At 55.0% G+C, this 25536-nt stretch overlaps 8 protein-coding genes across 8 annotated transcripts; 2 read left to right on the top strand and 6 right to left on the bottom strand.

Annotated features, from left to right (window-relative positions):
- Positions 1–749: 749 nt before the first annotated feature.
- BO70DRAFT_17330 (aromatic compound dioxygenase) lies at positions 750–2169 on the bottom strand. The gene is made up of 3 exons (XM_025538385.1): positions 1646–2169; positions 1102–1575; positions 750–1038 (listed from the first exon to the last, which is right to left on the bottom strand). Exons 1-3 carry the CDS (start codon positions 1949–1951, stop codon positions 757–759), a joined length of 1062 nt encoding a protein of 353 aa, XP_025404453.1. The 5' UTR covers positions 1952–2169; the 3' UTR covers positions 750–756.
- Positions 2170–3014: 845 nt separating this feature from the next.
- On the top strand, positions 3015–6557 carry BO70DRAFT_328052 (Zn(II)2Cys6 transcription factor). The gene is made up of 12 exons (XM_025540724.1): positions 3015–3432; positions 3563–3596; positions 3671–3761; positions 3830–3993; positions 4046–4495; positions 4560–4996; positions 5046–5191; positions 5238–5258; positions 5308–5386; positions 5438–5711; positions 5764–5932; positions 5988–6557. Exons 1-12 carry the CDS (start codon positions 3316–3318, stop codon positions 6487–6489), a joined length of 2484 nt encoding a protein of 827 aa, XP_025404452.1. The 5' UTR covers positions 3015–3315; the 3' UTR covers positions 6490–6557.
- A 2459-nt stretch (positions 6558–9016) lies between these two features.
- Positions 9017–11322, bottom strand: BO70DRAFT_392100 (putative C6 transcription factor (OTam); the record flags this gene model as incomplete). The annotated part of the gene is made up of 2 exons (XM_025546263.1): positions 9017–10737; positions 10803–11322. The coding sequence occupies 2 exons, from the start codon at positions 11320–11322 to the stop codon at positions 9017–9019; spliced, it is 2241 nt and encodes a 746-aa protein (XP_025404451.1).
- Positions 11323–13764: 2442 nt separating this feature from the next.
- BO70DRAFT_376334 (DNA-directed RNA polymerase II subunit RPB4) lies at positions 13765–15115 on the bottom strand. The gene is made up of 3 exons (XM_025545123.1): positions 14763–15115; positions 14384–14511; positions 13765–14182 (listed from the first exon to the last, which is right to left on the bottom strand). Exons 1-3 carry the CDS (start codon positions 14951–14953, stop codon positions 14055–14057), a joined length of 447 nt encoding a protein of 148 aa, XP_025404450.1. The 5' UTR covers positions 14954–15115; the 3' UTR covers positions 13765–14054.
- Positions 15116–15402: 287 nt separating this feature from the next.
- trm5 (tRNA (guanine) methyltransferase) lies at positions 15403–17293 on the bottom strand. The gene is made up of 4 exons (XM_025540037.1): positions 16884–17293; positions 16716–16817; positions 16583–16660; positions 15403–16532 (listed from the first exon to the last, which is right to left on the bottom strand). The coding sequence occupies exons 1-4, from the start codon at positions 17170–17172 to the stop codon at positions 15571–15573; spliced, it is 1431 nt and encodes a 476-aa protein (XP_025404449.1). The 5' UTR covers positions 17173–17293; the 3' UTR covers positions 15403–15570.
- A 208-nt stretch (positions 17294–17501) lies between these two features.
- On the bottom strand, positions 17502–19058 carry BO70DRAFT_425380 (uncharacterized protein). Its single transcript, XM_025547679.1, has 2 exons — positions 18802–19058; positions 17502–18738 (listed from the first exon to the last, which is right to left on the bottom strand). The coding sequence occupies exons 1-2, from the start codon at positions 18953–18955 to the stop codon at positions 17654–17656; spliced, it is 1239 nt and encodes a 412-aa protein (XP_025404448.1). The 5' UTR covers positions 18956–19058; the 3' UTR covers positions 17502–17653.
- Positions 19059–19141: 83 nt separating this feature from the next.
- On the bottom strand, positions 19142–22814 carry BO70DRAFT_328044 (PX domain-containing protein). Its single transcript, XM_025540722.1, has 7 exons — positions 22333–22814; positions 22035–22264; positions 21658–21966; positions 20981–21599; positions 20826–20922; positions 19623–20766; positions 19142–19561 (listed from the first exon to the last, which is right to left on the bottom strand). Exons 1-7 carry the CDS (start codon positions 22448–22450, stop codon positions 19337–19339), a joined length of 2742 nt encoding a protein of 913 aa, XP_025404447.1. The 5' UTR covers positions 22451–22814; the 3' UTR covers positions 19142–19336.
- Positions 22815–24161: 1347 nt separating this feature from the next.
- Positions 24162–25093, top strand: BO70DRAFT_17087 (uncharacterized protein). The gene has a single exon (XM_025538368.1). It carries the CDS (start codon positions 24274–24276, stop codon positions 25003–25005), a length of 732 nt encoding a protein of 243 aa, XP_025404446.1. The 5' UTR covers positions 24162–24273; the 3' UTR covers positions 25006–25093.
- The last annotated feature ends 443 nt before the right edge of the window (positions 25094–25536 follow it).

Below are 25536 nucleotides of genomic sequence, written 5' to 3'. Positions count from 1 at the left end.
TACTTGCCCGCCGGATCAAGATCGTGATCCCAGAATCTTCCTTGTGGCGCATCACTGCACCCTCAATCCCGAATCCTCAATCCGGGGAAGCTGACCCGGACAAGCCAATCGGATTGAGCAGTGAATAACCGAGACGAAACGAAACCCGTCGGATCTGGGGCGTTTGTGTCCGGAGTATGCAACGATGACCGGATGGAGAGAAGCGTAGCAGGGGAGTGGATATGGAAGTGAGGAGTGCGGAGGAGGAGAAGGAGGAGGAGGAGGGAGAGACCAGAACCCGGTCGGGGTCGGGGAGGGAGTAGTGACTGACCCGGGAGTCGGGGAGTCAGAGCACTCACTCACTGGCAGTCTGGCTGGCTGGCTGGCTGACTGGCATCGATCGTAGATCCTGATCGACGTTGGGAGATGGACAATGGATGTGAACATGTCCGATGGTAAAAAGAAAAATTGAAGTTCAGGTTTCTACAAGGTCAAGAGCATCTCCGTGCCAGTTTCAGTTACTACTTAGGTTCATGTTCTTCCTTCCCAAAGACCGTTATATATATACTGCTTACTACTACAACTCCCACACTCAGAGACCATTCTGCTCCATCATGTTACTATAAATCTAACAAGAAAAAGGGTTCATGTATATCAAACAGATTCACATTCATATTCATATCCATCCCGCTATCAAGACCAGACATAGTATACTTCAAGCTAAAAACACACATCCACAAACCCCTCCATCCCCCACAGACTAACCCAGTTATCTATCTAATCCAAATCTTCCGTCTTCCTCGGCGGCGGGGGACTCTTCTTGACAAGGACAAAGTCCTGATCCAGCAGCCAGAAGCCCGTGGATTCGCGGCCATCGATCGTCCGCACCATGGGCTCGACGTTGTGGGCCTTGGCCAGTTCCAGGTCCTCGCTCCAGTTGTAGTCCACGATCAGGCTCTTCTTGACCCCGAAGACGGTGTCGCTCTCCACGAAGTTGCTGTCGCGGGAGTAGACGGCTGTGATGAGTTTGGTGTATTCCGGGTGGGCGATCATGAAGTGCTAGGTTATTCTTATGTTAGTGCATATGGAGAGGGTGGTGGATATAAGTTTCCTGGAGCGTACCATGTGAGCAGGTCTGAACCAATGGCGCTTCAGCTTGCGCAGGAGTTCGCCGACAGGCCCATCGTTGGAGATGGGGTAAGCCACGGGCTTGACGCAGGCGAAGAGGTAGTGGCCCTTTTCGTCGGAGAAGATCTTGCCGCGGCAGTTGGGGTCCTGCGAGCCGTCGTATTCCAGGTCGTAGACGCCGTTGCCGTCGGTTTCCCAGACGTCGATCAGGGCCTTGGACACGGTGTTGCCGTCGGTGTCCTTGACCCAGCCGCGCACGATGGTGGGCTCGCCGGGGGTTCCGGCGGCGGAGATCGACTCGCCGTATTGGAACGAGTGGGCTTCTTCGTCGTGGAAGGGGCCCAGCACGGACGACTCGGTGGCTCCGGGCACGGCGGGGTATGAGAGGGCGTCGACCAGGGCGGAGATTCCCAGGATGTCGGATAGGAGGACGAACTCATGGCGTACATCGGTTGAGATTTGACCGACCTGGATGGGTTAGTTTGGAGGTTAGGGGAGTGAGCTTGGGCTGCTTGGGAGGTGTAGTTATTGGACGCACTCTGGTGAGGAATTGCCAGGCTTGCTCCCATTCGTCGAACTGCAGGCCAACATCGCGGATGTAGTCGTGGGCAGTCTGGATCAACTTGAGGATCAGATACCGCAGTCGAGGGTTGTCGCACATCGAATTGATCTTCATCACATTCTCGGTGATATTCTCAATGGTCAGATCGAGCATCGGGGGGAGGTTGGCGGCAATCTCCTCTGGCGTGGATGCGGCGGCCCATTTGGCGCGAGTGTGTTCGCTGAGGCCAGCGACGCTGGGGACGCCATTGGGCTTCTGTTCTGGCTTCTGTTCTTGAGACATTGTGTGATTGGTAGGCTCTGAGAGGATTCGACTGAGTAGCAAGCCGTAGACACAGATGTGGTGGTCCGTCTCTTATACTTCGCCGGCGACCAAAACGCCTCGGTTAGAGCCATTGGGGACACAGCGACTTGTTCACTTGCGTTAATGCCCGCCCCCGCACTCCATAACGCGGGGCATAAACAATCCAGGTGCTGAAACGTCATACTGGGTGTTCGTGCCGGGAAGCGCAGCTGAGGGCTTGCTGTAGCCTGTAGCCTGGACTTGGAGAGGGAAGACGGGGGGGGGATCCGTCGGAGCGGATATATGAGTGTGGCTGTTTATCCGACGGAGATGCCAACCAAACCCGCCAAACCATGGTCCACGTCTCTGGTGGTTGCCGAATATTCGAGATGCACGCGAGCCCTGGAAATCTTATTCCGCACCATACCGTGTCCTGGTTCTTGAGGCGATTGAACCGCTGCAGTTGCAGGAGACGAAGACTTGGTTGTGCAGGGCCATCACAAAGCCGTTATTCCGTCCAGCCAGCCTCGCATAACCGGTTTGGAGTTGTGATGCATGCAGTCGTGTTGCACACACTCCCAATTGGCGGGCATTATTGTGACAAGTTTACCGGATTGACGAGCAGGTATGTCTTGCAAGGCCTGATCCACCACGGGTTGAGTGGTTCTGCAGACCAAGAGGCTGGCTGCTCTGCAACTCGCCCCTGTTCTCGAACCATGACGCACGGATTGTCGCCCCATCAAATGCGGAGGGACCAGAAGGGCCCCATTGCGAGCATCATGAGCTTGTTTGAACTTCAGACCGGCAAGCCGTGGAGATCCACACCAGACCCTCCTCATGCCATTATTCCATCATTGCCGGGAATCCTGAGAGGCCCGTAGTAGTCGGCCAAAGGTGGCGGATGAAAGGCGATGGTAAATCCGGGCCCAGCAGCACGAGCATTTGGCAGACAGGCATTGCGGAAACCAGGTTTCGGCCGTAGGCAGCAATCAGCATAGCCGTAGCTGAGCCGTGCGAGGCGGTTATTTCCGAGAGTTGATCTGGAAAGTGTCTGAGCCTCTTGTCCTGAGGACTGGAAGGAGGACCCTGACCCCGCGAAAACCCCAGACGCTGAGCGAGTTGGTTGATTATTATTGTTGGGCCCAGACTCCAGACTCCAGATCCCGACCCCCGAGTGATCTCCATCCCAATTGCGTATGGCATCATCGGCTGGTGGCGATTTAAAGCCAATCCTAGCGGGCCGACCGAGTCGGGTGGAGCTGGGCTAATCAGCTGAAGCCTGAAGGTCCTGGCCAGGCACATGGACAACAACACTTGCCTGACCATCCCAATCCCATCCTCCTCGTCCGACGCGACCGTGCAGAATGGATGGAGCAGGAGAGAGCGAGTCGGGGCCGGTGACGGCGAAGTTGCGCGCTTCTCGCCGCCGCCCGCCGCGCGCCTCCCGAGCGTGCGAGACTTGTCGAGTCCGCAAGACGAAGGTTGTCTTCTTCCTCTCTTCTTCCTTCCTTCCTTCCCCTCTGCCTCGAATCGCCTCGCATCGCCTCGCATCGCATCATTCAATTCCTATCCTAAAATTTGGACAGCTCATACTGACCATCTCCATCGCAGTGCGACCAAGCTCAACCGTGTTCCTATTGCGCCTGTACAGTTCCCAACCCCCCTGGCATCGCACAAGCGATCCCTCAATTGGATCACTCGCTGACTTCTCCCCCCCAGATCATTCCCTCGATTGCTTCTATCGTGCTGCAGGTCCGAATGAGAACTCGTCCGCTGCAAAGAGGCAGGCGCAGATCCGCGAGGCTCAGAGGTCCGTTTCGTTCTTCTATCACTTGGTTTGCCCGCTTCTCATGCAGGTCTCTGACTTCCCTGGCTTAGGAACAGACCGAAAACCCGTCCATCGCCATGGCCAGATGTGTCCCAGCACGGTGAATCGCCCGACCATTTTGCCCGGGAGGCATCTCGTTTCCCCCGAAGCGCAGGCATCAATATTAGCTCGCCCAGTGTCTTCACCCCGAAGCGGGATGATGACAGCATTGCCGGTAAGCCACCTGCCTAGCTACTCCTTGGTGGCTCATGCTGAGAATCTTACAGCAGCCACGCCCGAGCTATGCGACTCCGCGTCCAGGGACGGCCTGAGTGGGGTGAATCTGCATACAAACGGAACGGAGTTTTACGGGACTTCCTCGAACCTCGCCTTCCTCGGGAACTTGTATGCCCGGGCTCGCAACCAGGCTGAGACCAAGGCCTTGACGATACCCGACCATGAACCGGCCTTCCCTCCGAACGGGGGTCCGAACCCAGCGCTCAACTCGTTGCCGCCAGAGAAGACGGCCTTTCATCAGTTGACGCCAAACTCCCCCGCGGACAGGCAGTCCGACAGCACGCAAACGAACAAGGCACAGCTGTCCATTGTGAACCTCCTGTATAACCCCAAGTACCCGAGTCACTCCCCGCCTCAGGTCGACGGCAGAGTTGAAGACGATCGGCAGGGAAGGGCAACGGACGCCGAGGGGCCCAGAGAACACGCCCATGATTTTGCAGGTAAATGGGAATCTCCACCCCATCAAACACACACACAGACCACGAGCTTAAAAGTACAATATAGATCACCGTCATGAGATGTCTCCACTGATCGACAAACTTTCGGACGAGGCGCAGCTTGGAATCGAGAAGATGTTTATCAGCAGCTATTTCTCCAACAAACACTATATCCATCCGATGCTGTGCAAAAACAGCTTCATGCAGCGCTGTGAGCATGAAGCGTTTGGCTTCTCGCGACGGCCTGGCTTCTACCGCGGCGTATCGAAATTCTCGGGGCTGTATTTTGCCGTGGTGGCCTTGGGGGCCATCAATGCCAGCCCGCACGAGACGGCTCTTCTGGACCATTACTGCAATTATCTTCCTCGGCCAGTGAAATCGGGTGCTAGGGACAGACCCTCGTCGTTGGACTTTGCCGATTACTACTTTGGCAAAGCAAAACAAGCGTTGGGAGATCTGTTTGAGAGCTGTAGCCTGGAAAGCGCGCAAGCTCTGTTGCTCTTGGTTGGTGTCAATCGCGTTCCCGAAGGCCCGTTACTGATGGACTGGCCAGAGCGTCTTCTGCCAAAACGCGTTGCGGCCGCATAGCTGCTTCATGTACAGTGGCATGGCTGTCAGAACAGCGGTGGCCATAGGGCTGGCATCCGGGATGTCGTCCCTGTCGCCCAATACACGACGAGAAGGCAGACGGACCTGGTGGTGAGTTTCTTGTATCTTTCATGCTTCCACTGCTAAGACTCCCTAGGTGCATATATTCCCACGAAGTGTGCGTATAGTCTTTTCGCATATTATTTGAAATTACTGACCCAGCGTAGCGAGATGTGCTGTTCCTCCGGCCGATTAGACAGCATGAAGGATCTTCACTACTACCATGTGCCGTTGCCAACCTTGAGGGTAAGAAACCACTGTGGACGCTCCATTCTGCCAATCTGATCAGCTGTCTAGGCTATGCCCGGAAAGATACTCGATCCTGACGCAGAGGACGATCATGTCGGCATGATCCCCGCGATGGTAGCCCTGGCACAGATCATGTCCGAGGCATCTCATCTTCTGTATCACTCCCCGAAGCGTTCAATGGGTGAGATGTCTCAGATTGCCATGAACCTAGACAATAAGTTACTGGCATGGAAAACGACGCTGCCGCATTTCTTGCACATAGATGCTGCCTCGCTCAACGACACCGAGTGGGCTTTCAAACAGAAACTGGTGTTACGGCTACGTGAGTACTTGACCCATTCCTGCTTGTTTAGGAGACGGGCTCACACAACCAGGGTTCTATAATACACGAATCCTCATCCATCGCCCATTCCTCGCCGCATCGGCGTCTAGCACCGAGTCATCGAGCCGACTACAACACCTCCACACCTGTCTCGATGCCGCGAGAACCAGCATTCAGATGCAGTATGAATCCTTCCTGCACCGGATCTACATACGGACCTGGTGAGTTCTATCCCCGCAATACCTCCAACCCACACTTTCTGACCTAATCCAACAGGTGGTACAACACCACATACGCACTATACGGCGCCATGATCCTGCTCCACCTCGTCCTCTCCGGCTTCCCGAGCATCCGCGACGACGACCTTCTAATAGACGTCGAAAAAAGCCTAGACATATTCGAGTCCATGAACAACATCGTAGTCGCCCGCCGCTGCGCAGAGATGATCCGCGAGGTCCTCGAAGTTGCGCGCGCCTGCGTGGTCCGACGCCGTTGCATCACCTCCGCGCCGACGACATCCACGCTGGCCGCCGAGTCCAGCACCCCGTTCGGGCTGGAGGCCACGGACCCAGCAGCCGCGAGCCACAACACCAGCCGAGACATCCCCGGCATGGTTCCTTCGGGCGTTGATAGCGATTTCTTCTTCTCTCTGTTCAACCAGGATTCCCAGCCCGACACCCGCGCCGAGATCCTGGCCAATCTGGTGGACCCGACTATCCTGGAGGACTTTGCCTTTGGGAATGGGGCGAGTGACTTTTCGTTCTTTTTGGGCTCTTGATTTGGAATTTCAGGCGTAGTTTGACTCTAGCCGTGATCTTTATGAAGCCGCTCTTTTTTTTTTTTTTTCTGCCTTTTTCTTATGATACTCACTGTACATTATTCTCTACTACACTTACTTGAATGCAATCCATAAGATACGATACCTCTTTAACATCCGCACTCTGTCCGAAGACAGATAGACAGATAGACAGACAAGCTTTCTTCCTCCCCACTAGATAATCAACCCAATAACCCAATAACCCAATATGCTAGACGATTGAACAAAACGCCACCTTCCCCACCGACCACCCAGCAATTCTATTTCCAGTGGATCGTTTGAATATTTAGAAATAATAATAAAATAATAAAATAATAAATAAAAAATAAAGAATAAAGAATTTCAAAAAAAAAAAATTAATTAAAGTGAAAGGGAAATAATAAAGAATAAAATAAGATTAAAAAAAAAACGTGTCCAAAATATAAGCACCACCTACTTATATCTATAACTAGCTGGATCCCCCCGAAACCAAGGCAGTCCCGTCCACTTTAGCCCGGCTAGACTCCGGACTCCGGACTTGAGCATTACTTACTTCAATATTCTCTACTTTAGTACGGAGTAGTTACTGCGACTTATAACTAGTAGATACGGAGTAGATAGATAACTATAGTAGGTGAGCGACTAAGTAGATATTAAGTATAGTAAATCCCCTGTACTCCACTCGCTCCGTATTACCCCGTAACTATCCTATCTACTCCGTCATAAGAAGTAATTTAACTGAATATCCAGAGTCCGAGGGCCGAGAGAGGGCCGAGAGTCGAGACAGTTAGTTTCAGTTTAGGGTATAACTAGATAAGTTAACCGTAGCTAATAAATACTAGTTAGCGGAACATGACTTCGTACGCCTCTTACCCTGGGGGGCTCTAGATGCCTTGGTTAGTTAACTAGTAGTACTACCTATTTCTCTTAACTACCTACCTATCTACTCCGTACTCTAGTTATCCACTTCGCCGACCTTATTGCGTAGTACGGAGTAGATGGTAAGGTAAGGTAAGGTAAGGTAGATGGTATACTTGAAACCAAACCGTAAAATGTTTCATGACCGTGACCATGGCCAACGGACCTTCCATTTTCATTTTTGTTTTTGTTTTTGTTTTTGTTTTTGTTTGTCGATGCACATACCACTTCGCAGCCCGTATGATCAATCTATTACATTTCACGGAGTCTATGCCAGATAGATGGAAGGATAAATGGATGGATGGAAGGACCTCCAGTGGGTACTCCGTGCACAGTCCTACACACAGGACTCCGTCCTCCGTACTTGATACATAGTTAGTAGGTACCCCCCAGTGTAATTTCAGCCAGGGTTATGAGGAGCTGGTGGGGAAGGGGGGCGAAGGGGGATGGTCCACTTACTTCCCTTCGAGTCTGAGTCTGAGCTTAGAGGGGTGAGTGGGCGTGTGAGAGATTGAAGGGGGTAAGTAGGTATATGGGATATGTATGTGTTCTGTCTACGGGGGTTTGATGTTTGATTCTATGCAGGCAGACAGGGAGGAAGGAGGAAACTTTCTATCTAAGAGAAGGAGGAAGGATTTGTATGACGTGGTGTGCTTACTATTCTATCTATACTCCGTACCGAGAGACTAGTTATTGTTGATGGGCTGGGGCTAACTAAGAGGACGACAGGTGTCTAGTCTAGTCTAGTCGAGTCGAGTCGAGTCGAGTCGGTGGGTGCTAAGGATCTATCTTGGGAGTGGGCTGGATTAGATGAGATGGGAGACTATCTACGGAAAGTTTGGCTTGGATGCTTAGATGGTGCTTGGCTACTCATACTCATTCATACTCAGTACTAATCAATATTCATAGGCACCTGCTCCGTCCGGGAGACACTATGCTTAGGTTAGGGACATGCGCATTTCCCGGGTCAAGGGAACTACTAACTGCTTACTTACGTACCAGTCTGGGTACCTACTCAATCTCAAAAGTATACAAGACAAGATTCATAATCCAAAGTGATGCAATTTTAGGTGTGACCAGGAGTAGCAAGATAAAAAAAAACAATCCACGCTACATATCTATCCATCCCAAGGCCAACCCAGTCTATATCCAGCCAATCCCAGATCCATCATAAGAAGAAACACACACAAACAAACAAAGGTAACAACAAACAGTAACACTCGAGTGCATGCAACCCATATATACATACAATGCATGCCGGAAGATCAGATCAGTCAGTCAGTCATTCATGCGTGCGTGCATCCATCCATCCATCCATCCATCCAGGGAAATTAATTCGTTAAATCGGCAAGGAATCATCATCGGGCGCAACACCGAACAGGAAAAGAAAAGAAAGGAAACCGAGGTATCAAGAAACCAAGACCTCCAGGGCTCTGAAGGCAAGTAAGGAAAAATCACGCAATGCGCCATGATTGGTAAACGAACAGAAGTCGGAGAAGGGTCATCAGGGCATCAAGAGGTAGGTAGAGGAATAGATGGACCGGTGTCGTAGTATGTCCAATGTACAAGGTAGAAAAGAGAAAACACTGCGCTAGAGCGGTGGAATCGGGGTATCCTGTAAGCTTTCATCGCTAATGGAAGTGGCAGGAGATGCGAGGCCCGAGATCACGGATGAGGTGCCCCCAAGGCCGTTATCTCCAGGAGCGTCGATCTCGAGGATCGATTCGTCCAGCTGCGTGACTCCGCCCAGACGGGGAGGGTTGATCGTGGGTTTGGCGGAGCTGGTCATCAGCTCGTCGATGCCGGGTTTCTCAGGCACGTAATGGTCTAGGTTCGTGGCGTTGTCGAGGCTTTCCAACGCGAATTCCAGGAACTCGGCGTCCTTCTTGCTCACGCTCAGCGTCCACCGGTACTCGCACAGGCGCAACCGGTAGAATTCCGATTCCTCCTTCGCCGGGGCAGTGACCCGGAGAAGCACCCCGAAGGATCCGATCAGGGCGAAGTTGGTCCGCGAGGGTGCGGGCCAAAAGGATCTCAGGTGTGTGGGACGAAGTCGGTTCACAAAGTCCATGGCGGAGATCAGACGGGTCTTGGCCGCGGAGCGGCAGATGTGGGAGAGGTAGGCGTCGGCGGTAGCCGGGGAAAGCGATCGGATGATGCAGCGGTGGAGCGTGATTTCCGTGGCGAAGTAGGCCAGGTGCAAGGCCCCATTGCGAGCATTGTCCTCGTTGATAACCTCATAGAGGTCATTTCCAGAGTCCATCTTCAGCTGGGCCGGCAGACGACCGAACCACTCCTTCAGGCGGATCTGAGCCGGCTTGGCACGCTCTAAGATCATGCGAGTGCGGTTGTTTCCAGCCGCCCTGAACTCCTCGATCGCCTGCAGGGTGTAGAAGCGGTCCAAGATATCGGACAGGATGGTCGTCAGGGCCACCATGTGGCAGAAAGAGAGCGGGCCATGACCCACGGGCGCATCGTCATGATGGGACGTGCCGGAGAACGCGTCGGAGAAATCCTGCTCCACCAGATCCTGCACCGTCCAGTTGGACGAGAAGATGTGCGACGGACGGCCGTGCACGAGGGCAGACCACTTGTCCTGCATATACAGCGCCCAGGCCAGGCGCTTCCGGAGGCCCTTCTCCCAGGTTTCCATCCGCCAGTGAGAGCAGTCTTGGTGCAGGCCCAGCTCGAAGCCGGCGGTGACGAGCTGCGCGTTCAAGGCCGCCGTGGCCAGGTTGGACCTCTGCATCAGCAGCAGGCCGGCCTGGACGGTCGACATGGACGGGGCCGGCAGGGACTCGATCAGGAGCTTGAGGGCGGTGCTCTCCAGGCGGTTCGCATCCGGGCGTCGGACGGACTGCGAGATGGGGCCCACGTCGACAAACTTCAAGGCGAGGACGTAGACGGCGGACAGGAGCAGCGGCGAGATGCCGGTCCGGGCGCGGTAGGACTGGCGGAAGCTGTCCTCCATGAGGACAGGGAAGGTGGGATGAACATTCTCAAAGAACTTCTCCACCAGTGTGGAGCCATAGGGGGCAACCAGGCTCTCAATGGCATCCAGGGTGGCGGTTTGCGGGGAGTCCGCGTGGGATCGGGTGTTGACCACCCGCATGAAGGTGCCGTCGTCGGCAAACTTACGCACGCGAGACGTGGCGACGCAGCCTTCGTTGTTCTGGTCCAGCGGGAGGAACTCCAGAAGGGCAGGCTCGAGCTCGGTGGTGAGGCCGATGTGTTGGGTGGACTGGGACCAATATGCGGATGGGATCAGGTGGTGAGGGTTCAATTGTGGGCGGGAGCTGTCTGGTTTGGAGACTGGGGGGAGGGTAGATTGTCTGGCAGCGGGGACCCAGGTTAGCGTTTCAACTGTAATCTGCTACGTTCCGAGATCGGCCGGGGCGTCTGGCAGCCTGGCAGGCCGGTGAAATCATACCTCTTGGGGGATTCCACCTCCTCGGGGTCGGTGTCGTCCAATTTACGTTTTTTGAGCTGTACATCAGCCGTGCCGGGCCGACTGGTCACGGACAGGGTGAAGGTGCAGTCCTGGCGGTGGAAGTCACACGAGTAGCACTTATTGACCATTTCGTTCATGGCACATCGACTCTTTCTGCGCACACAGGCGTCGCAGGGCCCATCCCGACCTGGTGCGGCAGTCACACGGGGCAGGGTGGCAATCGACGAGGCGGGCGAGTGAGGCGTGGAGGTGGTGGTCGAACCGGGTTGGAGGGGAGGAGACAACTGGGACAGGGACAGGGACTGGGATTGGGATTGGGGTTGCTGCTGGACCCGGGGCCGAAGTATTTGGTGGTGGTGGTCAGAGGGCTGATGGAAGGCAGCGGGCGAGGGGGCCGTCGGCCCCGTCGTCGTCGAGGACGACTGGAGGGTGATAACGGCAGCCATTCAGAGCGGCCAGGGTGGACAGGCGAGCAGATAGCGACGGGGAGATAGACGGAGAGAGAGAGAGAGAGAGATAGGGAGGGAGGAAGGGTAGACGCGGGCAGGAGGGCTGAGAGCAGGCAGGCAGATAAACAGGCCTCCTCCGTAACAGAAACAATAATGGGAATGGGATTGATAGCGGATGAGAATCAATGCGATTCGGTCACGTAAACGAACCGGGTGGCCCGGAATGTCCGCCGAAAGAGAGCTCCGCAATGAGAGCGCGCGCAGGGCTCGATCGAGCCAGGAGGGTTTATCTGGGGTTGATACTGAGTACTGATAGAGGGAGGAGATATTGTAGCGCTGCAAGTCGCGCGGTGATCCCGTCGCGCGCACCGACCAATGGCTGCACGGTCTGACCGGGAAGCTTATCAGGGACTCGACGGAACGTCAGAAGGAAGGATGGAAGTCGTAGATAGAAGGAATGGACGATTGAAGTGAAGGAATGGATGATGATGTGATGGGGGAGGAGGGGAGGACGGTGAAGACCCAAGCCAGGAATGATACGTCGGGGAGTACAGGGCAGCGGAACCGGAGCCGCCAGATGGAGATAGACTCCAAGATATAAGATGATGGATATATCTTGTTGAAATTAGATCAGTAGATCGGATGAATCTGATGGTACTCTTCGTAGATGGTCTGTGACTGACTGACTGACGGACTGACTGACGGACTGTGACTGTTGCCCCTTCAGAGTTTCAGACAACTGACCGAGTGAAAGGCAAAGGATGCAGTCCCTCGCCGTGATTATAATGCTCTCATCCGGAGTCGATGACTCCAGCCCGGGAACAGTCATCAGGATCAATAAGAGAATCTCCGGATGAAGCGATCGATCAGCGAGGCCCCCTTCCCACTCTCCCCATCGCCCGGTTTCCCACACGTAACAGATATGCGCCTGGATGGTTGTCCGCCCTTTCGGTCTGCTTTCGCCTCAACTTCCTGCCCTTCGTCCAGATAAGCTACGCCCGCCTGATTGGGCCTGCCATCGGTTGGCTGCCGACCGGGGCCTTGGTATTACGTACAGGTTTGCCCCCCGACCGCCCGAAACTTGGGGGGAGGGGGTTTAAGAACCGCCGCCGGGTGAATGTTAAGGTTCCCTTGAGGTAATGGAATTGCCCTTCGAATCCTGCGAGAGAATAGCTGAAAAGGAAGAAGAAGAAGGAGGAAAGAGGAAAAGAAAAAAAAAATAAATAAATAAGGTGCAAGCGCGGTGCCTGTCTCGCCGTGAACTAACTAGCCCATCCGGAGACATAGTAGGTACAGTAGTGAGTGGCCATCTGGTGCGGCGTGCCTGGGGAAAGGCCATCGTCAGGCCTTCCCGACCTATCACGGGCCCGCGACCTCTCACCAAGCCTCGATTACTCAGGATCGTTGCCAATCACATCATCCCGATAACGCCATCGCGCGGCCAATCATGACCGGGGAAAGCCAGCCAAAGCGGTCTAGCGCGAGCCGGCAACGGGGATCGGCCCTGCAGCTGGCGGGTTTCCCCACAGCCTCAGCAGCCCCAACAAGCCCACATGGGGGGGGGAAGAGGGAGAGTTGGCTGCAAGGTCGTCGGGAAAATCCCCGGGGTGGTGATTGGTGGGCGTCACGCCCTTGGGCAGCTCTGCTGACCGGTCTTATTAATGGCAATTACTGCCTCGCAGGCCGCGATTCGCTTGAACGGCTAAGGTTCGACGGGCGCCGGGGTTGAGCTTGATTCAGGTACCGGTACTTGGGGTCTTGTTGGCCGCGCTGGTGTCCTGTCGTACCCAGTACGGAGTCTCTATCTGATCCTGAAGTCTGACTGATGAGGTGATGATCTGGGGATACTTCGTCACCGTCAGATCTTCTGGTATCTCTGGGGAAGCCGTCAGTGCTTATGCCATGCCCCATAGAGGCTTGCTACTAGCACGGTGCACTACTACCAAGTTACTATGACTACTGTTATAACTTATAACCGAGTTAATAATTTAATATTACACCATCAGAACCCTCTAGCCGGCACGCATGCAGCGCAGCCTCTCCTCGGCTGATTCCCATTACTTAATGCAAAGGTACAGCGCATCATGGCCTGAGGATGCGAACACTACCAGAAGCAGCAGGTAGGAGAAGGAGTAGGTAATAGTAAATAGCAGTGTGTTACTATAACGAGCGGGAGGCCCATGGCGTGCTAGAGCCATATGATCTGGCCCAATCCTTGGGGTTTCGATTATCCAACCGATACTGCTTTTAGATCTAGTGCCTCGCCGCGCCCAAGGATCTCGTTAAGTTGTCCGAACCGCGACCGCAACACCCTCAAGCATTGACCGGTTTCATGGTATCGGCCGACTGGCTCTCCCATCCGCGGGAAACTTTACTGGGGGTCATTAATAATAATAATAATAATAATAATAGCTCCCAATGGATGGATGATTGGAGTTTGCAGCAAAGTACTTTGATTTTTTATGACGACATCAGACAGCAGATGATCGTCCGAAATGCAAGAAATACACACAGCGCTTGAACCTCCATCTATCCATACATAGATACATACAGTGTACCATGCCATTTTTCTGTTCTCCCCACCGCATATGCATCGCATCATCCACCCACCATAGTTGATTAACTCCAAAACTCCATGCTATCCCAAACCAAAGCCAAACAGCCCTCTCTCCCACAGCGGAAAACATTGTACGTTGGCGCAAAGCCAGAGGAAGAAGTTTTGGGACAGACTACTCCGTAAAATTCCGCAACTTGGTCAACTCATCCAGCAGCTCCTGCAGATCCCCGTCGGAGATCTTGTGCTGCAGACTCGGGATGAGTGACTTGGCTTCCTCCGCGTTGTCGCAGCATAGACTTCCTAATTGGGTATCAGCGCATGGACATGGTATGCATGGCGTGGCGTGGTATGGGAAGTATATCGGCGGGGAGATGCGGAACACCCTCAGCTCGAGTAACAGCATATCCCTCATCCTTCTCACAACTCAACACCCAACTCCCCGTCTCACCTGCACCCAACAAAAAAAAGCAGAAGAAAGAAGAAAGAGAAATGAAAACCTACCCAACTGCGATCTCTCAAACATCTCCAACTCGGTATGCGAATTCAACAACCGCTCGACGGCCTTGATATTCTCCTCGTCCTTGAACCGCGCAAACACCTCCAGATAGTCGAGCGTCTTGGTCAGGTTCCTGAAGGCAAGAAGAGATACATGTTAGCACTGCACTGCACTATTTCTTCTGCATCTCTCTCTCTCTCTCTCTCTCTCTCTCTCTCTCTCTCTCTCTCTCTCTCTCTCTCTCTCTCTTTTGTTCTCCTTTCCACCCCCCCACCACCAACTAGGACAATAATCCCACCACCAACTCGCACAGCAACCCCCCCCACAAAACATATCCAGTAGATAAATAGCCAGAAAAATAGACAAATAGGGAGGACAACTCACTCCGGCTCCTCATACTTCTTCCCCCCTCTCCGCTTATTCTCCAACACCTTATTAATAACGAGCCGCGCCTCGGACAGCGACAGCGTGTGTGTATTCTGGTCTGCGCCGAGACGGAGGGTCGAGGCGGCTTCGAGTTCGCCTTGCGGGAGGGCGCGCTTGCGGTGGGTTGCTGGGGGGAGTTGGACGCTCATGGTGATGGTCTGTTCCGTGGTTCCGTTCCGCGATGCGTAGTGAATGTCAAAGGCCCCGTGGGGGGAGTAGGGGGATGGGATGGTCGTCAGGGTTTGAGTGAGGGAGGTGGCGGAGTGCACTTGACTAGACCGGAATATTGACGTTGGATTGATGTTGATGGTGATGGAGCGGAACTGAGCTGAGCTGGTGCGGGATCGGGAGTGCGGAGTTTTGCACCGGCAGGTTAGGGCGGTGAGGGGGTTAACGGTAGCTTACCGCCTTGGGATTGGGTGTGGGTGGTGAGTGCATGTGATGTACGGAGTGAGTACTACTTTGTGAATCTTTCTTTCACATTCGGTTTAGCTACGCTTATCTAGTTGGATAGACTATTCTCTTTGTATTTTGGATGGCGGGCGGAAATGCGCTTTACTAGGTGGGTTACAAGAACAAGCAAGCAAGGAAGAGTAGGAAGGGTATCAATTCGACATTTATCGACACGTTTCTATATCCATAGCCAGAACGCCCAAATGCTATGCGATAGATGATCGGATGGGGTGGGATGTATAATAACCAGCATCATCAGGTGGCAGAGACAGAAGTTGTGCAGCTGTTTGAAAGCTATAGTTGTTTGACAGTTCTACACCTGCTTGAAAGCCACCTCCTTCGGCAGACGGAAGCTCGCGCAGAACATCTGCTTGTTGGGGCTGACCAGTCTGACGTTGTGGATCGCCAGCTCGATCTCCTGGTTGCCGGAGCCACCGACGCGGTCCTCGGTGGTGATGGTGTGGCCGATGCGCTCGGAGATGCGCTGGCAGATGTCGACGTGGTCGTCGTGCTCGTCGTCCGAGTGGCCGGAGAAGCAGTACACATGGACGATGGGCAGACGCTGGGAGGTGTGGGGCGCGAAGAGGGACTCCTTGCCGGCGTAGACACCGACGAAGGCGTCGAGGAACTCGATGGCGTTTCCGGGGAGGTTCATCACGTAGTGGTGGAAGACGGTGGGGCGGTGGAAGACCTCGGGCTGGGGAAGGGCCAGGCCCTGCTCCTCGGCGGCGGCCTTCTTGCTGCGGCGGATCTTCGGCTCGACGGTCACCGTGAGCGGAGACTCCAGCAGCTCGCGGGCAGACCAGCGGATGAAGTCCCGGCCGTCCTTGTTGAAGGGGGTGACGAACTTGTCGGCCTTGTTGTGCTTGATGGCGTCCTGCATGACCTCGTATCCGTGGGGGTTGAGGTCGTTGGCCCACACGAAGATCTTCTTGCGGCCGGCGGGGACGGCGAACGGTCCAACGCCCGCCATGACGTCGCAGACCATCTCGCCGGGGCGGAACTTGTCCACCAGACGACGGTGCTCCGTCTCCAGACGGCTGTTCCAGTACACGCGGGAGTAGTCGAAGCGGAACTCGCAGTTTTGCTCATGCTGGATGACGTTCAGGTCGTTGTCGCCCGCCAGCAGCTCGAAGGGGAACGTGCGGAATTGGCTGTGGGAGCCCACGTCCTCGGTCTTGCGGATCACCGTCCGGATGTTGGGGTTCTTGTCCAACAGGACCTCCGCGATGAAGGTCTTATAGGGGAGATATTGTTCGCGGAGGTTCAGATGGGCTGATCCGTCAGCTCCCCACCACCCATTGAGTTGACATGGAAGAACTTACAGACGTGACCGACCTGTGTGAATCCCTGGGGGATCTCGTCCAGCATTTCCTCCGGGAGAATGGCGGCCATGATATCCGCTGTGCTCATTAGCCTACAAACAGCCAAAACAGCGAGACCAGAGAAGAAACCCACCATACGTCCAATAATCGTACTCCAACGTCAGATCATACGGCCCAACGCCAACCAGTCCCTTCTCCACCAGCTCCGTGACCGTAGGCGACCACGTCGCAGCGTCTACACCAGATGTCAGCCCTTCCTATCCCAAACCCCACACCGACGCAACCGGATAGACCAACGAACCATCATGCTTGACCTCCTCCTTCAGCAGCAGACACTTCCGCACGAAATTGTCCTTCTCGATATCGCGGATGGAGCTCAGCCTCGGCAACAGCAGCAGATCGCGACTCTTCTGCAGCTTGGCGCGCACGCTGGAGATGTCGGAGGCCTTGTAGATGGTGGCCGCGGTGACGGGCACGGTGGTCTTGAAGAAGGACCGGTCCAGGACTCGCATGGCCCGGTTGACGGGGGGTCGAAACATGGCGGGGACGTCGCTGCGGAGCGGTTGGGCGGGCGCGGAGTCGATGTCCATGGATAGGGGGGCAAGGTATCGATACCTTAGTCGAGTAGTGGGGGAGTGGGTATTGGGTATTGGGGTTAGAGCACGTAGAGGGAGGGAGGAGGCATTGACTGGCTGGAATGGGTCTGTTGAGTCCGTCTGGTGGAAGAATCCGAGAATCTTCGACGCCGCCGGCATTTTTTGACGCGCGATTTGGGCCGTCACATGGCAGGCTTATCGGCACGTGATCTACGCTGGACTGGGAGAGAACGAACGAGTGGGATCAAGGACACCAGCAAGCAAGCAAGCAAGTACAAGTAATTCACATAAACTATATACATACTAGGATGCTATTACCACTACTGCCACAGCTAACTACATCATCCGTCCAGCAGACGCGAACCCAGCGCGAGTCGATATACAGTGCAACCTCGTAGATGCGCGCAAAGATCCATACTATGTAGATCAATTGCCTCATCCTCAGCCTTAGCCCTCCCTCCGAAAGATATCCTCTCTATAGTCCCCGTTCCTCCAACATCTTCACCCTCTCATTCAACCGCTCAATCTGCTCATCCTTCTTCTTCAACGCAATCCTCGAAATATCCCTACCCCGGACAATCCCCTTCATCTTCAACTCATACTTATTCAGCAGATCCACCAGCTCATCCCTCGCCTGCTTCGTCAGGACGACCTGATTCTTCTCCAGCGCTGTGATCGCCTGCGCCGCCACCTCGGACGACTCCAGCGATCCCGATCCCGATCCCGATGCGCCGCCCCCCGGTGTTACACCCCGGAACCGCGCCGGCGTAGGCGTAGTCGAGAACTCGATCGACGACGGCGGCACAGACGAGCTGAACGGCGCAATGCGATGGTCCGTATAGGCCCGCTTCGCCGACATCGTCGCCGGGGGCGTAACCCCTACCGTCCGCTGACTATCGCCGTCATCTTCGAGATCCGAGAACTTTCTCTTTCCTGGTGGGGGGAACGATGAAAACGAGGCTGAAGACGACGAGCTTGATAGACTGGGGATGCGTTCTGTGCGGTGGGGAGTCTTGGGGAGTCCGAAGTCTGGCTGGCGGAGTGGGGGTTGGGGCTGGGGCTGTGGCTGTGGCTGGGTCTGCGACTTCGTCTGTGAGTGTGAGTGTGACTGCGTCTGCGTCTGCGTCGGGGGCAGGAGTTGCCCCACGGCGACATCGTCTTCATCGTCCCATTCGAATTCGTCCATGTCTTCGGCCATCATGCGGGCTTTGGCGCTGTGAGGGGGCGATCCGAAGCTGCCGCAGCCGGAGGGCATGGCGGTGGTGGAGAAGGAGTTGTCGTTGGAGGCGAAGCGGACGGTGCGGTCGGTTTGCGGGGTAAGCAGGCCGCCGGTGGAGGAGGAGGAGGAGGAGGAGAGGCGGGGTTTCTTGGTGGGGGTCTCGGGGGCGAGGGAGGAGGAGTTGCTGGCAAAGCTGGTGTTGAAGGTATTGTTGAAGGTATTGTTGTAGGTGGGCTCGGTGTGAGAGTTGGAGAGCACAGCCTGTTTCTCGCGGGCTTCGGCGTCGCTGGCCCAGAGGAAGAAGCGGCACTGTTGCATCCCCGATTTCTGGCAGGTGTAGACTGCGGGGGGAGGCCTTGGTTAGTGACGTCTGCGAATCCAGAACAGAACAGAGCACAACGTACACCATCGCCCATGGTGGACGCCGTGGTTTTTGGTCTGGCGGCGCACGGCTGGCGGCCGTTCGGCGCAGTTGCAGCGCCAGACCCCCTGGGCGAACAATCCCCGCAGAGGCACCGCCTTCCTGGGCGAGCCGGCATTCTTGGTGAGTGGCAGCATCTTGTGGAAGGTCAGGAATGTGGGGGAATGGACTCGATGGGACTGCCAGTCCTCCTGGTTGTGGTGTTTACTCGGGGTGGGAGAAGACCGGCGTCGATTGTCGCCATGGAAACTATATTAACGTCAACTAACGTTACGTTCACTCCTACGGTGACATCCAGACTGCCGAACACCTTAATAAGTAATCATTCCTGGTTTATCTCTATAATAATAGTATGATGCAACATTCAGGAGGCCCCAATCATTAGCAGATCTTGTCTATCCCCCCCCCCACCCTCCAGCAGCAAAGCCATCAAAGCGTCCCAAAACCAACGATGTATACGAGGCATGTGTATAGACTCTAGGGTATCTCAACAATGCAACCGCACATGCACCCCCACATTACTCCGCCAGCACCTGTCGTAACATGACCCCAAACGAGTCGGACAGCTTGAGGATCTCTTGCACCTCCGGCTTGACCGGCTCGCCCGCCGTGCGCCGCAGCTGGTCCTGCTGCTTGACCCGCCGTCTGCGCTCCGCCGAGATCGGGTCGAGATCCTCCTCCTCGTCCAGCTCGTCTGACGGATCAGACTCCGCGTCCGAGATGCTAAGGTCTTCGAGCTCGCCCTTGAAATTTCCACTGTTAGCAGGTCGCCCATTGGTAGATCAGTCCCGGGAAATCACATACCTCGTCCAGACCAAAGTCGCTGCCCCGGAAACTCGCGTTGCCCACGTAGCCTTCATTGCCCGTCCCCTCCGCCGCCATCTTCTGCCGGGTCTTGTTCAGATGCCACCGTTTCCGGTCCTCGTGCCATTGGATCAGAGCATTGATCTCCTCGAGGGCCTTGTCCTTGTCCACCTGTCCAACATCCTTGGCGCCGAGAAGCAAGGCGTTCATGTCCAGCTCACCTCCGCGCGGCCCCTTGCGCAAGAACTCCAGGATGTCCTCAATCCACGACATCAGAGAGCTGAAAAGTCCGTTGTCGTGCAGATGCACCTCATGCACAAATTTATAAAAGCTGCTCTGATGACGTTCGCAGAGGTCGATGAACGCCTGCACCGTCTGGTTCGGGTCCGCCGACACATCCTGCCGCTGACATTTCTCTATCACCGAGATGGCGTCGTCGGCAAAACGGGCGAAGTCGGTGATGCTGCTGTACACGTTGGCCGACTTGTAGACGCGGACCAGAGGCTCATAGAAGATGGTGAACAGGTCGCGGAAAAGCTGCAGGGTGACGGGTTCTTCGACAATGCTGAGCATCATAGCCTTATCGCGTTGACGAGTGTAAAGCTTCAGCAACTGTTTCAGGTTCGCGAACCAATGCGCACCCTCCCGGAGCTCCGCCTCTACATTATCCACGGCCTGGGTCCAGGCGACGTAGGCATTAAACACCTTGCCAAATTGCTCCGGGGTCAGCTCCGGCGGCAGGAGGTCGGTGCGCAGGATGGCCACGATGATATCGACATCTTCAGCAGCAGCCTCGGCGCGAACCTCATTCTTGAGTTCTTCGTCGGCATCCGTAAAGGCCTTCAACTTCTGGCAGAGGATGGGATCTTCCACCTTCGCCGCCAGTGCGTCAATCGACTTCTGGAAGGCCTTAATTCCATCATGCAGGGTCATGGAGAAAATGCGCTGGAGAAGCGATCGCGAGCCGAAGGGCTGAGCCAGGAAGAGGTCCAGCACGCCTGCCATGACGGCCGCTGGGTTGGCAATCCGAATCACATTTTTGAGAAGCGTGTACGGGACCAGGGAGTGTATCCTCTTGGCCTGTGCGAACAACTCGGGTGAGTTGTCTTCGGCTAGGAATAGATGATAGAGCGTAGCAGCAACCCTAGAGGAGCGTCGGTTAGTCTGGCAACCCGACAAGAAAAAAATGTGCTGGTCACGTACTCAATCCGAAGCCACTCGGCAAACTTCTGGTATGGGGGACTGAGGTCCTGCACTGTTGGTTTCTCCTTGATTTCAGCGAACAGCTTTGTCAACCCGTCTAGAGTGCAGTCACCGTCAGCACGATACTTGCGAATCGAAAAGTTCGCTTTACTTACTGCTCTCCACGATATCTCGGCGGAAGTTCTCCATGTACACGTCCAATTCAGCCGCGCGTGCCCTGGCGATTTCGTAGAATCGCTTTTGTTCCTCGATCCTGATCGCATCGACATCCTTCCTCCGCTGCATATCCATCTTCTCCTCCTCGTTCAGGGTGATGGGGTCCGCAGTGAGAAACTCCTCCATAGTCTTTGTCTCCGCTATCCGCTTGTTTTGCAGCAAGGTGCGAAGGAACGCCCGGAGGGAGACCCTCTGGTCTTCCCGGTAAAGCACCGTTTCTCTCAAGCCTTCGCCCGATGCTCTGGGCGATCTCAACGACCGCATCGAGGATCGGGACAATGAGCGCTGATGGTGATTCCCAGGGGCCAGGGTCCGCGGTGAATGGCCGTCTTCCACGGCGTTCGTACCCACTGTTGACACGGAAGAGACCGAGGACGCTTCGTCATCTGCGGAGCCGAACCAGCTCGTGGAGGAGGATTTGTTCTTGCGCGGGAGGGGTGGGAGGGGCTTTACGGGGAACTCGGTGCGCAGTCGCTTGTGAAATCTGGCGAAATCGCCGTAGCGACGGGCCACGAAAATGTCCGACTGTCCTTCTCGTCGCACTCTCAGGATGAATTCCTAGCTTGCGTATTAGCAAGACTGCCCGATGAACTGACCGGTCACGGATGTCACCTACCGCATGTTGATGATAGCGCACGGTGCGCCGGACCGAAGTGATTCGTACGGCAGCGACATTGATATCCCATCCATGGATTGCATTCCCTTCGGGCATGTTGACGAGCAGGCCCGTTTCGTTGGCTCCGCGATCGACGACCTCCATCTCGGAGAACTGAATGCGCTCCTCGTAGCCCGATGCCGTCGGGATGCCCGAGACCATCATGAGCTCGACGAGTTTCTCACACTTCCGCGCTAGTTTCCTGCGCTTCGTCTCCTCCAAGCGATCCTCCGAGGACGACACATGCTTCTTTGCAAAGGACTCCAGGAACTAGATTCGATTCCGTCAATCAGCGTCACGCGCTGCAGGGGTGGGGTTGTTTGCGAGGGCACACGCACCACCTGCAATTTATCTTGCCAGAACTCCTTCTCGCGCGCCTGGTCGAGGAATGGGAAGTTGCGCACATGGTGCACGAAAATGTATCGTAGAATGGGGAGTTCCGAGTCGACGGGGGCCACTTCCCCAAAGTCCGACTTGAAGGGGGCACCGAAGCGCTTGAGCGCGGTGGGCGAGTTTAGCTCGGCGATTTCGCTCTCAACCTGGCGGGAGATGAGTTCGCGCTTGAGGTCTGCGGCCGTTGGTGTTAGTTAAGACGGGGGATAGGCGGAAAAACACGATGCGGGGAGGGGCACTGACAGTGTTCCTGCTTGCCGGTGAGGAATTGACCTGGAGTGGAGTTGGAGGAGGTCTGGGAGGGCGCGGGGCGGGCGGGTGACTGAACTCCGTTGAGGAGAGAGGGGTCCGTGGAGGCCATCTTCGCGATGAACGAGGGACCGATTGAATCAGTCGAGCACAGGGGTGGGTTCACCGTCGTTGGGCGCTCATGGATTTTATATAAACCACCGCCAAAACGGGGCGAAGGTGGAAATGACGATGGAAAGCCCGCGCGGTCTAATCCGTCTGCCTAGCGCGGCCAAGGTTTGGGGCTGGAGACGATGACGTTTTTGGGTCCAGCGAAATAGTGCCAAGCTCAGGTGACTGGCCCTCCTGAAGAGACGGGTGACGGGGACGGGGAGAGAGAAGGTGACGAAAAGGGAAGAGAAGAAGAGGGAAGGGGAGGGAAGGGGAGAAAGGAAAAGAGAAAAGGAGAAGAGAGAAGAGAGAGTAAGAGCAGGAGGGGACCGAGAGAGAGAGGGAGAGGGAGAGGGAGAGGAAGAAGAAGAGGGCGGGAGAGAGGAAGCGGACTAGTTAGTCCCGACTCAAGAGGGGTTCGGCACTGTCAGTCGTCAGTCAGCTGCGCTGCTGCATGTCTTCTGCTGCTCAGCCCTGTGGCCCCGCCCGATCCATCCCGCGGATCGCTGCCATCCCTTATTTATTTCCACCGCGTACTTTCGAAATATTTCTAATTACTACTCGTTACTATTTTCTCTTCTCTCTCCTGCCCCCTCTCCTCCCAGGGAACCGGCACGCACCCGTCCCGTCCGCCCGGAAAAAACAACCCAAGCCAATAATGGCTCCCTCGACTGCTGCTATTCATAGTATTCATTCATTCATAGTCCGCCCCGAATCCGGGGTAGACCAAAGCACCCCCCCCCGACTGTCTGCATCCTCACCATCCAGCAATCCTGACAATACATGGCACGAACGTTCTGGTCGGTTCCCGAATGATCTATGTCTTGCGCGGTGTACTGACTACCATGATCGTATCCAGTCCGACTAGTATCAAGGATATCAGCAGATGGCAGGCAGCATGGCCAGACCAGACAGGGGAAAGGAATGACTGTCTACATCGACAGCCCCTTGTGATCATCCATGAGAACGAAAAGACCAGACTTGACCGAAGAGAAGATTTCAATACAGTACGGATACAAGAAGCTGTCCCTCGGGGCCTCGAGGACATCATGACGATATGCCTCTGTCAATCCGGTCACCATTCCAGCACGCCAAATCCTGCCCCGGCCAAGACAGAGAAGACGTACTCCTTTGAGATCATAAAGATGGACTTATCTAGGTCCATCGTTTGCATATGAAAGACGTATCCTCATGGAAGTTGAGCATCTGTCCCTGTGTCCGGAAAGCTTCAGCAGTGCAAATGCAGTCTTCAGTTGGCATCACCATCGGGCAAAGGAGTCGCAAGCAGCTATTCGTTGTAAACATGACATCGACACAGTCGGCATGGTTTGCGTCTATACAGACAAGCTCCCCGGCGTCTTCTTCCTCGCCAATGGTTTCGGGGGAAGAAGCTCGGTTGGTTCGTCACTTTGACGACAATTTCAAAGTATATGATCCATTATTCCATCACAAAACGGTATTCTTGACGTTATCCATGCCCATGATGGGCTATAAGAACCCCTGTGAGGCCTCTGCTCTTCCTCCCTTCTCTTTCCTCCGTAGACCGTCTCCTCCAGCGTAGTAGAACGCCTCTCGCGCTACTCACATTCGACTAAGACTTCGAATTTCCTCCTCTCGTTAAAGACAAGCAAGAAGCTTGTCCTGATATACCAAATCGTCCTTTCATTCAACCAGAGCAAGAGGCTGGCCCTCTAATATCTCGAATCCTCCCGACGCTGTCTACCAAACAGAGCCAACAGCTCACTAACTACCAATATCGACAACTTCAACAAGCCATCAGCCAAAATGGTTGCCTGGCTCAAGAGATCAGTTTCAGCCTCGACATCGACCTCCCTCCGCAGGAGTAAGGAAACGCGCCGCAGACGCCAAAACAGACCGGCCGTATACGCCACGCCATCTACTTCCGCTTCTGCGTCGATTTCGCCCTCCCCCTCCCTTCGCAAAAGTAGCGCCAAGCGCTTCAACCCGAAACCCCTCCGCCTCACCGACTACGCCCACCCTCTTCCATGCATCTGCAACGATATCTTGTCGATTGCATTGGATGGGGCTCTGGGCACGACGTCCATCTCCGGGAGGGAACCCACCAAATTGACTCTCGAAGACCTCCAACGTATCATCGACCCAATCGAGAGAATAAGCCGCTGCGACAAATGCACAAAGGAAGAAGCTTACCTGCACTTCTTCCACATCATCTGCAACGGCACCATGGAGCAATACAGGCTCTTCTACCACGCCTTGGTGGACGACTTTCACGGCCTCGAAGACGAGACCGACACCGACGACAGTACTGAGCGCCGTTCCAACGGCATACGACCCCTCCATCCTACATGCTGCCAGTACATCATCGAAGGCGAACGCATCATCGCCTGTATCGACCGATTCATGAGAATCGTTGATGGACACGACACCTACGACTACGACACCTGGTATACGGTACGTAACCAGGCGGAACAGCTAGTGAACGCGACGGAAGAGCTGGGGACGGGAGTGAGGTTTGGGGCCGAAATGGATGTTTGAGGGAGTGATGCCTTTAAAGGCACACCCCTGTGTATATAGGTATACTATATATAGGGAAGTGGGAGGGACAAGCCCCTGGCCCGTATGGCCAGTCGCACTCTTTCCCCCGTTTTCACCCATTGGGTTTTAGGGGTTTTAATGAGGCGATCCCCTCCACCGTTCATGTCAGAAGTGATTCATCTGTTGGAATGAATGAATATGGCATTGGAAAGGCCTGTGTCTGCTCTCACGTAGTACTCTTCAAACATGGTCCCGAAAGGACCGTCAATAGGGTTGAATAGGCCGAGCGATTGATGCCTCGGGCGCCAAGGCCGAATCCATCCCTGGCGCGATCTGCTGCTCTTCTGCGGCGCCTCGCGTTTCACCTCCAAGTCCTCCTTTAACCCCCGTGAACCCCGAACCCGGAACCCCTCGAACTCCCATGACTATTCCTAGGAGCTGGCTATCTTGCTACCATCGAGTTCCTCCCATTCTGCATTGACTTCGAGGTGCGAGGGCACGAGCTGGTTCTCCTCATCGACCCACCGTTCT

The sequence above is a fragment of the Aspergillus heteromorphus genome, assembly GCF_003184545.1.
Source record: "Aspergillus heteromorphus CBS 117.55 chromosome Unknown BO70scaffold_1, whole genome shotgun sequence".
In the NCBI taxonomy this organism is placed as follows: Eukaryota; Fungi; Ascomycota; class Eurotiomycetes; order Eurotiales; family Aspergillaceae; genus Aspergillus; species Aspergillus heteromorphus.
The sequence above is the reverse complement of the archived record's forward strand: the minus strand, read 5'-3'. Positions and strand labels throughout refer to the sequence as shown.

Excerpts from the sequence above, each read along its gene's own strand:
- BO70DRAFT_376334 (XM_025545123.1), bottom strand. The coding sequence starts at position 14,953 with ATGAGCGTCCAACTCCCCCCAGCAACCCACCGCAAGCGCGCCCTCCCG. Across the intron at positions 14,512-14,762 it reads AAGAAGTATGAGGAGCCGGA|GAACCTGACCAAGACGCTCG; the intron begins GTGAGTTGTCCT and ends TCTTGCCTTCAG. Across the intron at positions 14,183-14,383 it reads GTTTGAGAGATCGCAGTTGG|GAAGTCTATGCTGCGACAAC; the intron begins GTAGGTTTTCAT and ends ATACCCAATTAG.
- BO70DRAFT_17087 (XM_025538368.1), top strand. The coding sequence starts at position 24,274 with ATGGTTGCCTGGCTCAAGAGATCAGTTTCAGCCTCGACATCGACCTCC.
- BO70DRAFT_425380 (XM_025547679.1), bottom strand. The coding sequence starts at position 18,955 with ATGCTGCCACTCACCAAGAATGCCGGCTCGCCCAGGAAGGCGGTGCCT. Across the intron at positions 18,739-18,801 it reads CGTCCACCATGGGCGATGGT|TCTACACCTGCCAGAAATCG; the intron begins GTACGTTGTGCT and ends CTCCCCCCGCAG.
- BO70DRAFT_328052 (XM_025540724.1), top strand. The coding sequence starts at position 3,316 with ATGGATGGAGCAGGAGAGAGCGAGTCGGGGCCGGTGACGGCGAAGTTG. Across the intron at positions 4,997-5,045 it reads CGCAAGCTCTGTTGCTCTTG|AGCGTCTTCTGCCAAAACGC; the intron begins GTTGGTGTCAAT and ends TGGACTGGCCAG. Across the intron at positions 5,259-5,307 it reads TGCATATATTCCCACGAAGT|CGAGATGTGCTGTTCCTCCG; the intron begins GTGCGTATAGTC and ends GACCCAGCGTAG.
- BO70DRAFT_328044 (XM_025540722.1), bottom strand. The coding sequence starts at position 22,450 with ATGGCCTCCACGGACCCCTCTCTCCTCAACGGAGTTCAGTCACCCGCC. Across the intron at positions 21,967-22,034 it reads GGCAAGATAAATTGCAGGTG|TTCCTGGAGTCCTTTGCAAA; the intron begins GTGCGTGTGCCC and ends AATCGAATCTAG. Across the intron at positions 20,923-20,980 it reads CCGAGATATCGTGGAGAGCA|ACGGGTTGACAAAGCTGTTC; the intron begins GTAAGTAAAGCG and ends ACTGCACTCTAG.
- BO70DRAFT_17330 (XM_025538385.1), bottom strand. The coding sequence starts at position 1,951 with ATGTCTCAAGAACAGAAGCCAGAACAGAAGCCCAATGGCGTCCCCAGC. Across the intron at positions 1,576-1,645 it reads CCTGGCAATTCCTCACCAGA|GTCGGTCAAATCTCAACCGA; the intron begins GTGCGTCCAATA and ends TAACCCATCCAG. Across the intron at positions 1,039-1,101 it reads GGTTCAGACCTGCTCACATG|CACTTCATGATCGCCCACCC; the intron begins GTACGCTCCAGG and ends AGAATAACCTAG.
- trm5 (XM_025540037.1), bottom strand. The coding sequence starts at position 17,172 with ATGGACATCGACTCCGCGCCCGCCCAACCGCTCCGCAGCGACGTCCCC. Across the intron at positions 16,661-16,715 it reads GTACGATTATTGGACGTATG|CGGATATCATGGCCGCCATT; the intron begins GTGGGTTTCTTC and ends TAATGAGCACAG. Across the intron at positions 16,533-16,582 it reads CACACAGGTCGGTCACGTCT|CCCATCTGAACCTCCGCGAA; the intron begins GTAAGTTCTTCC and ends CTGACGGATCAG.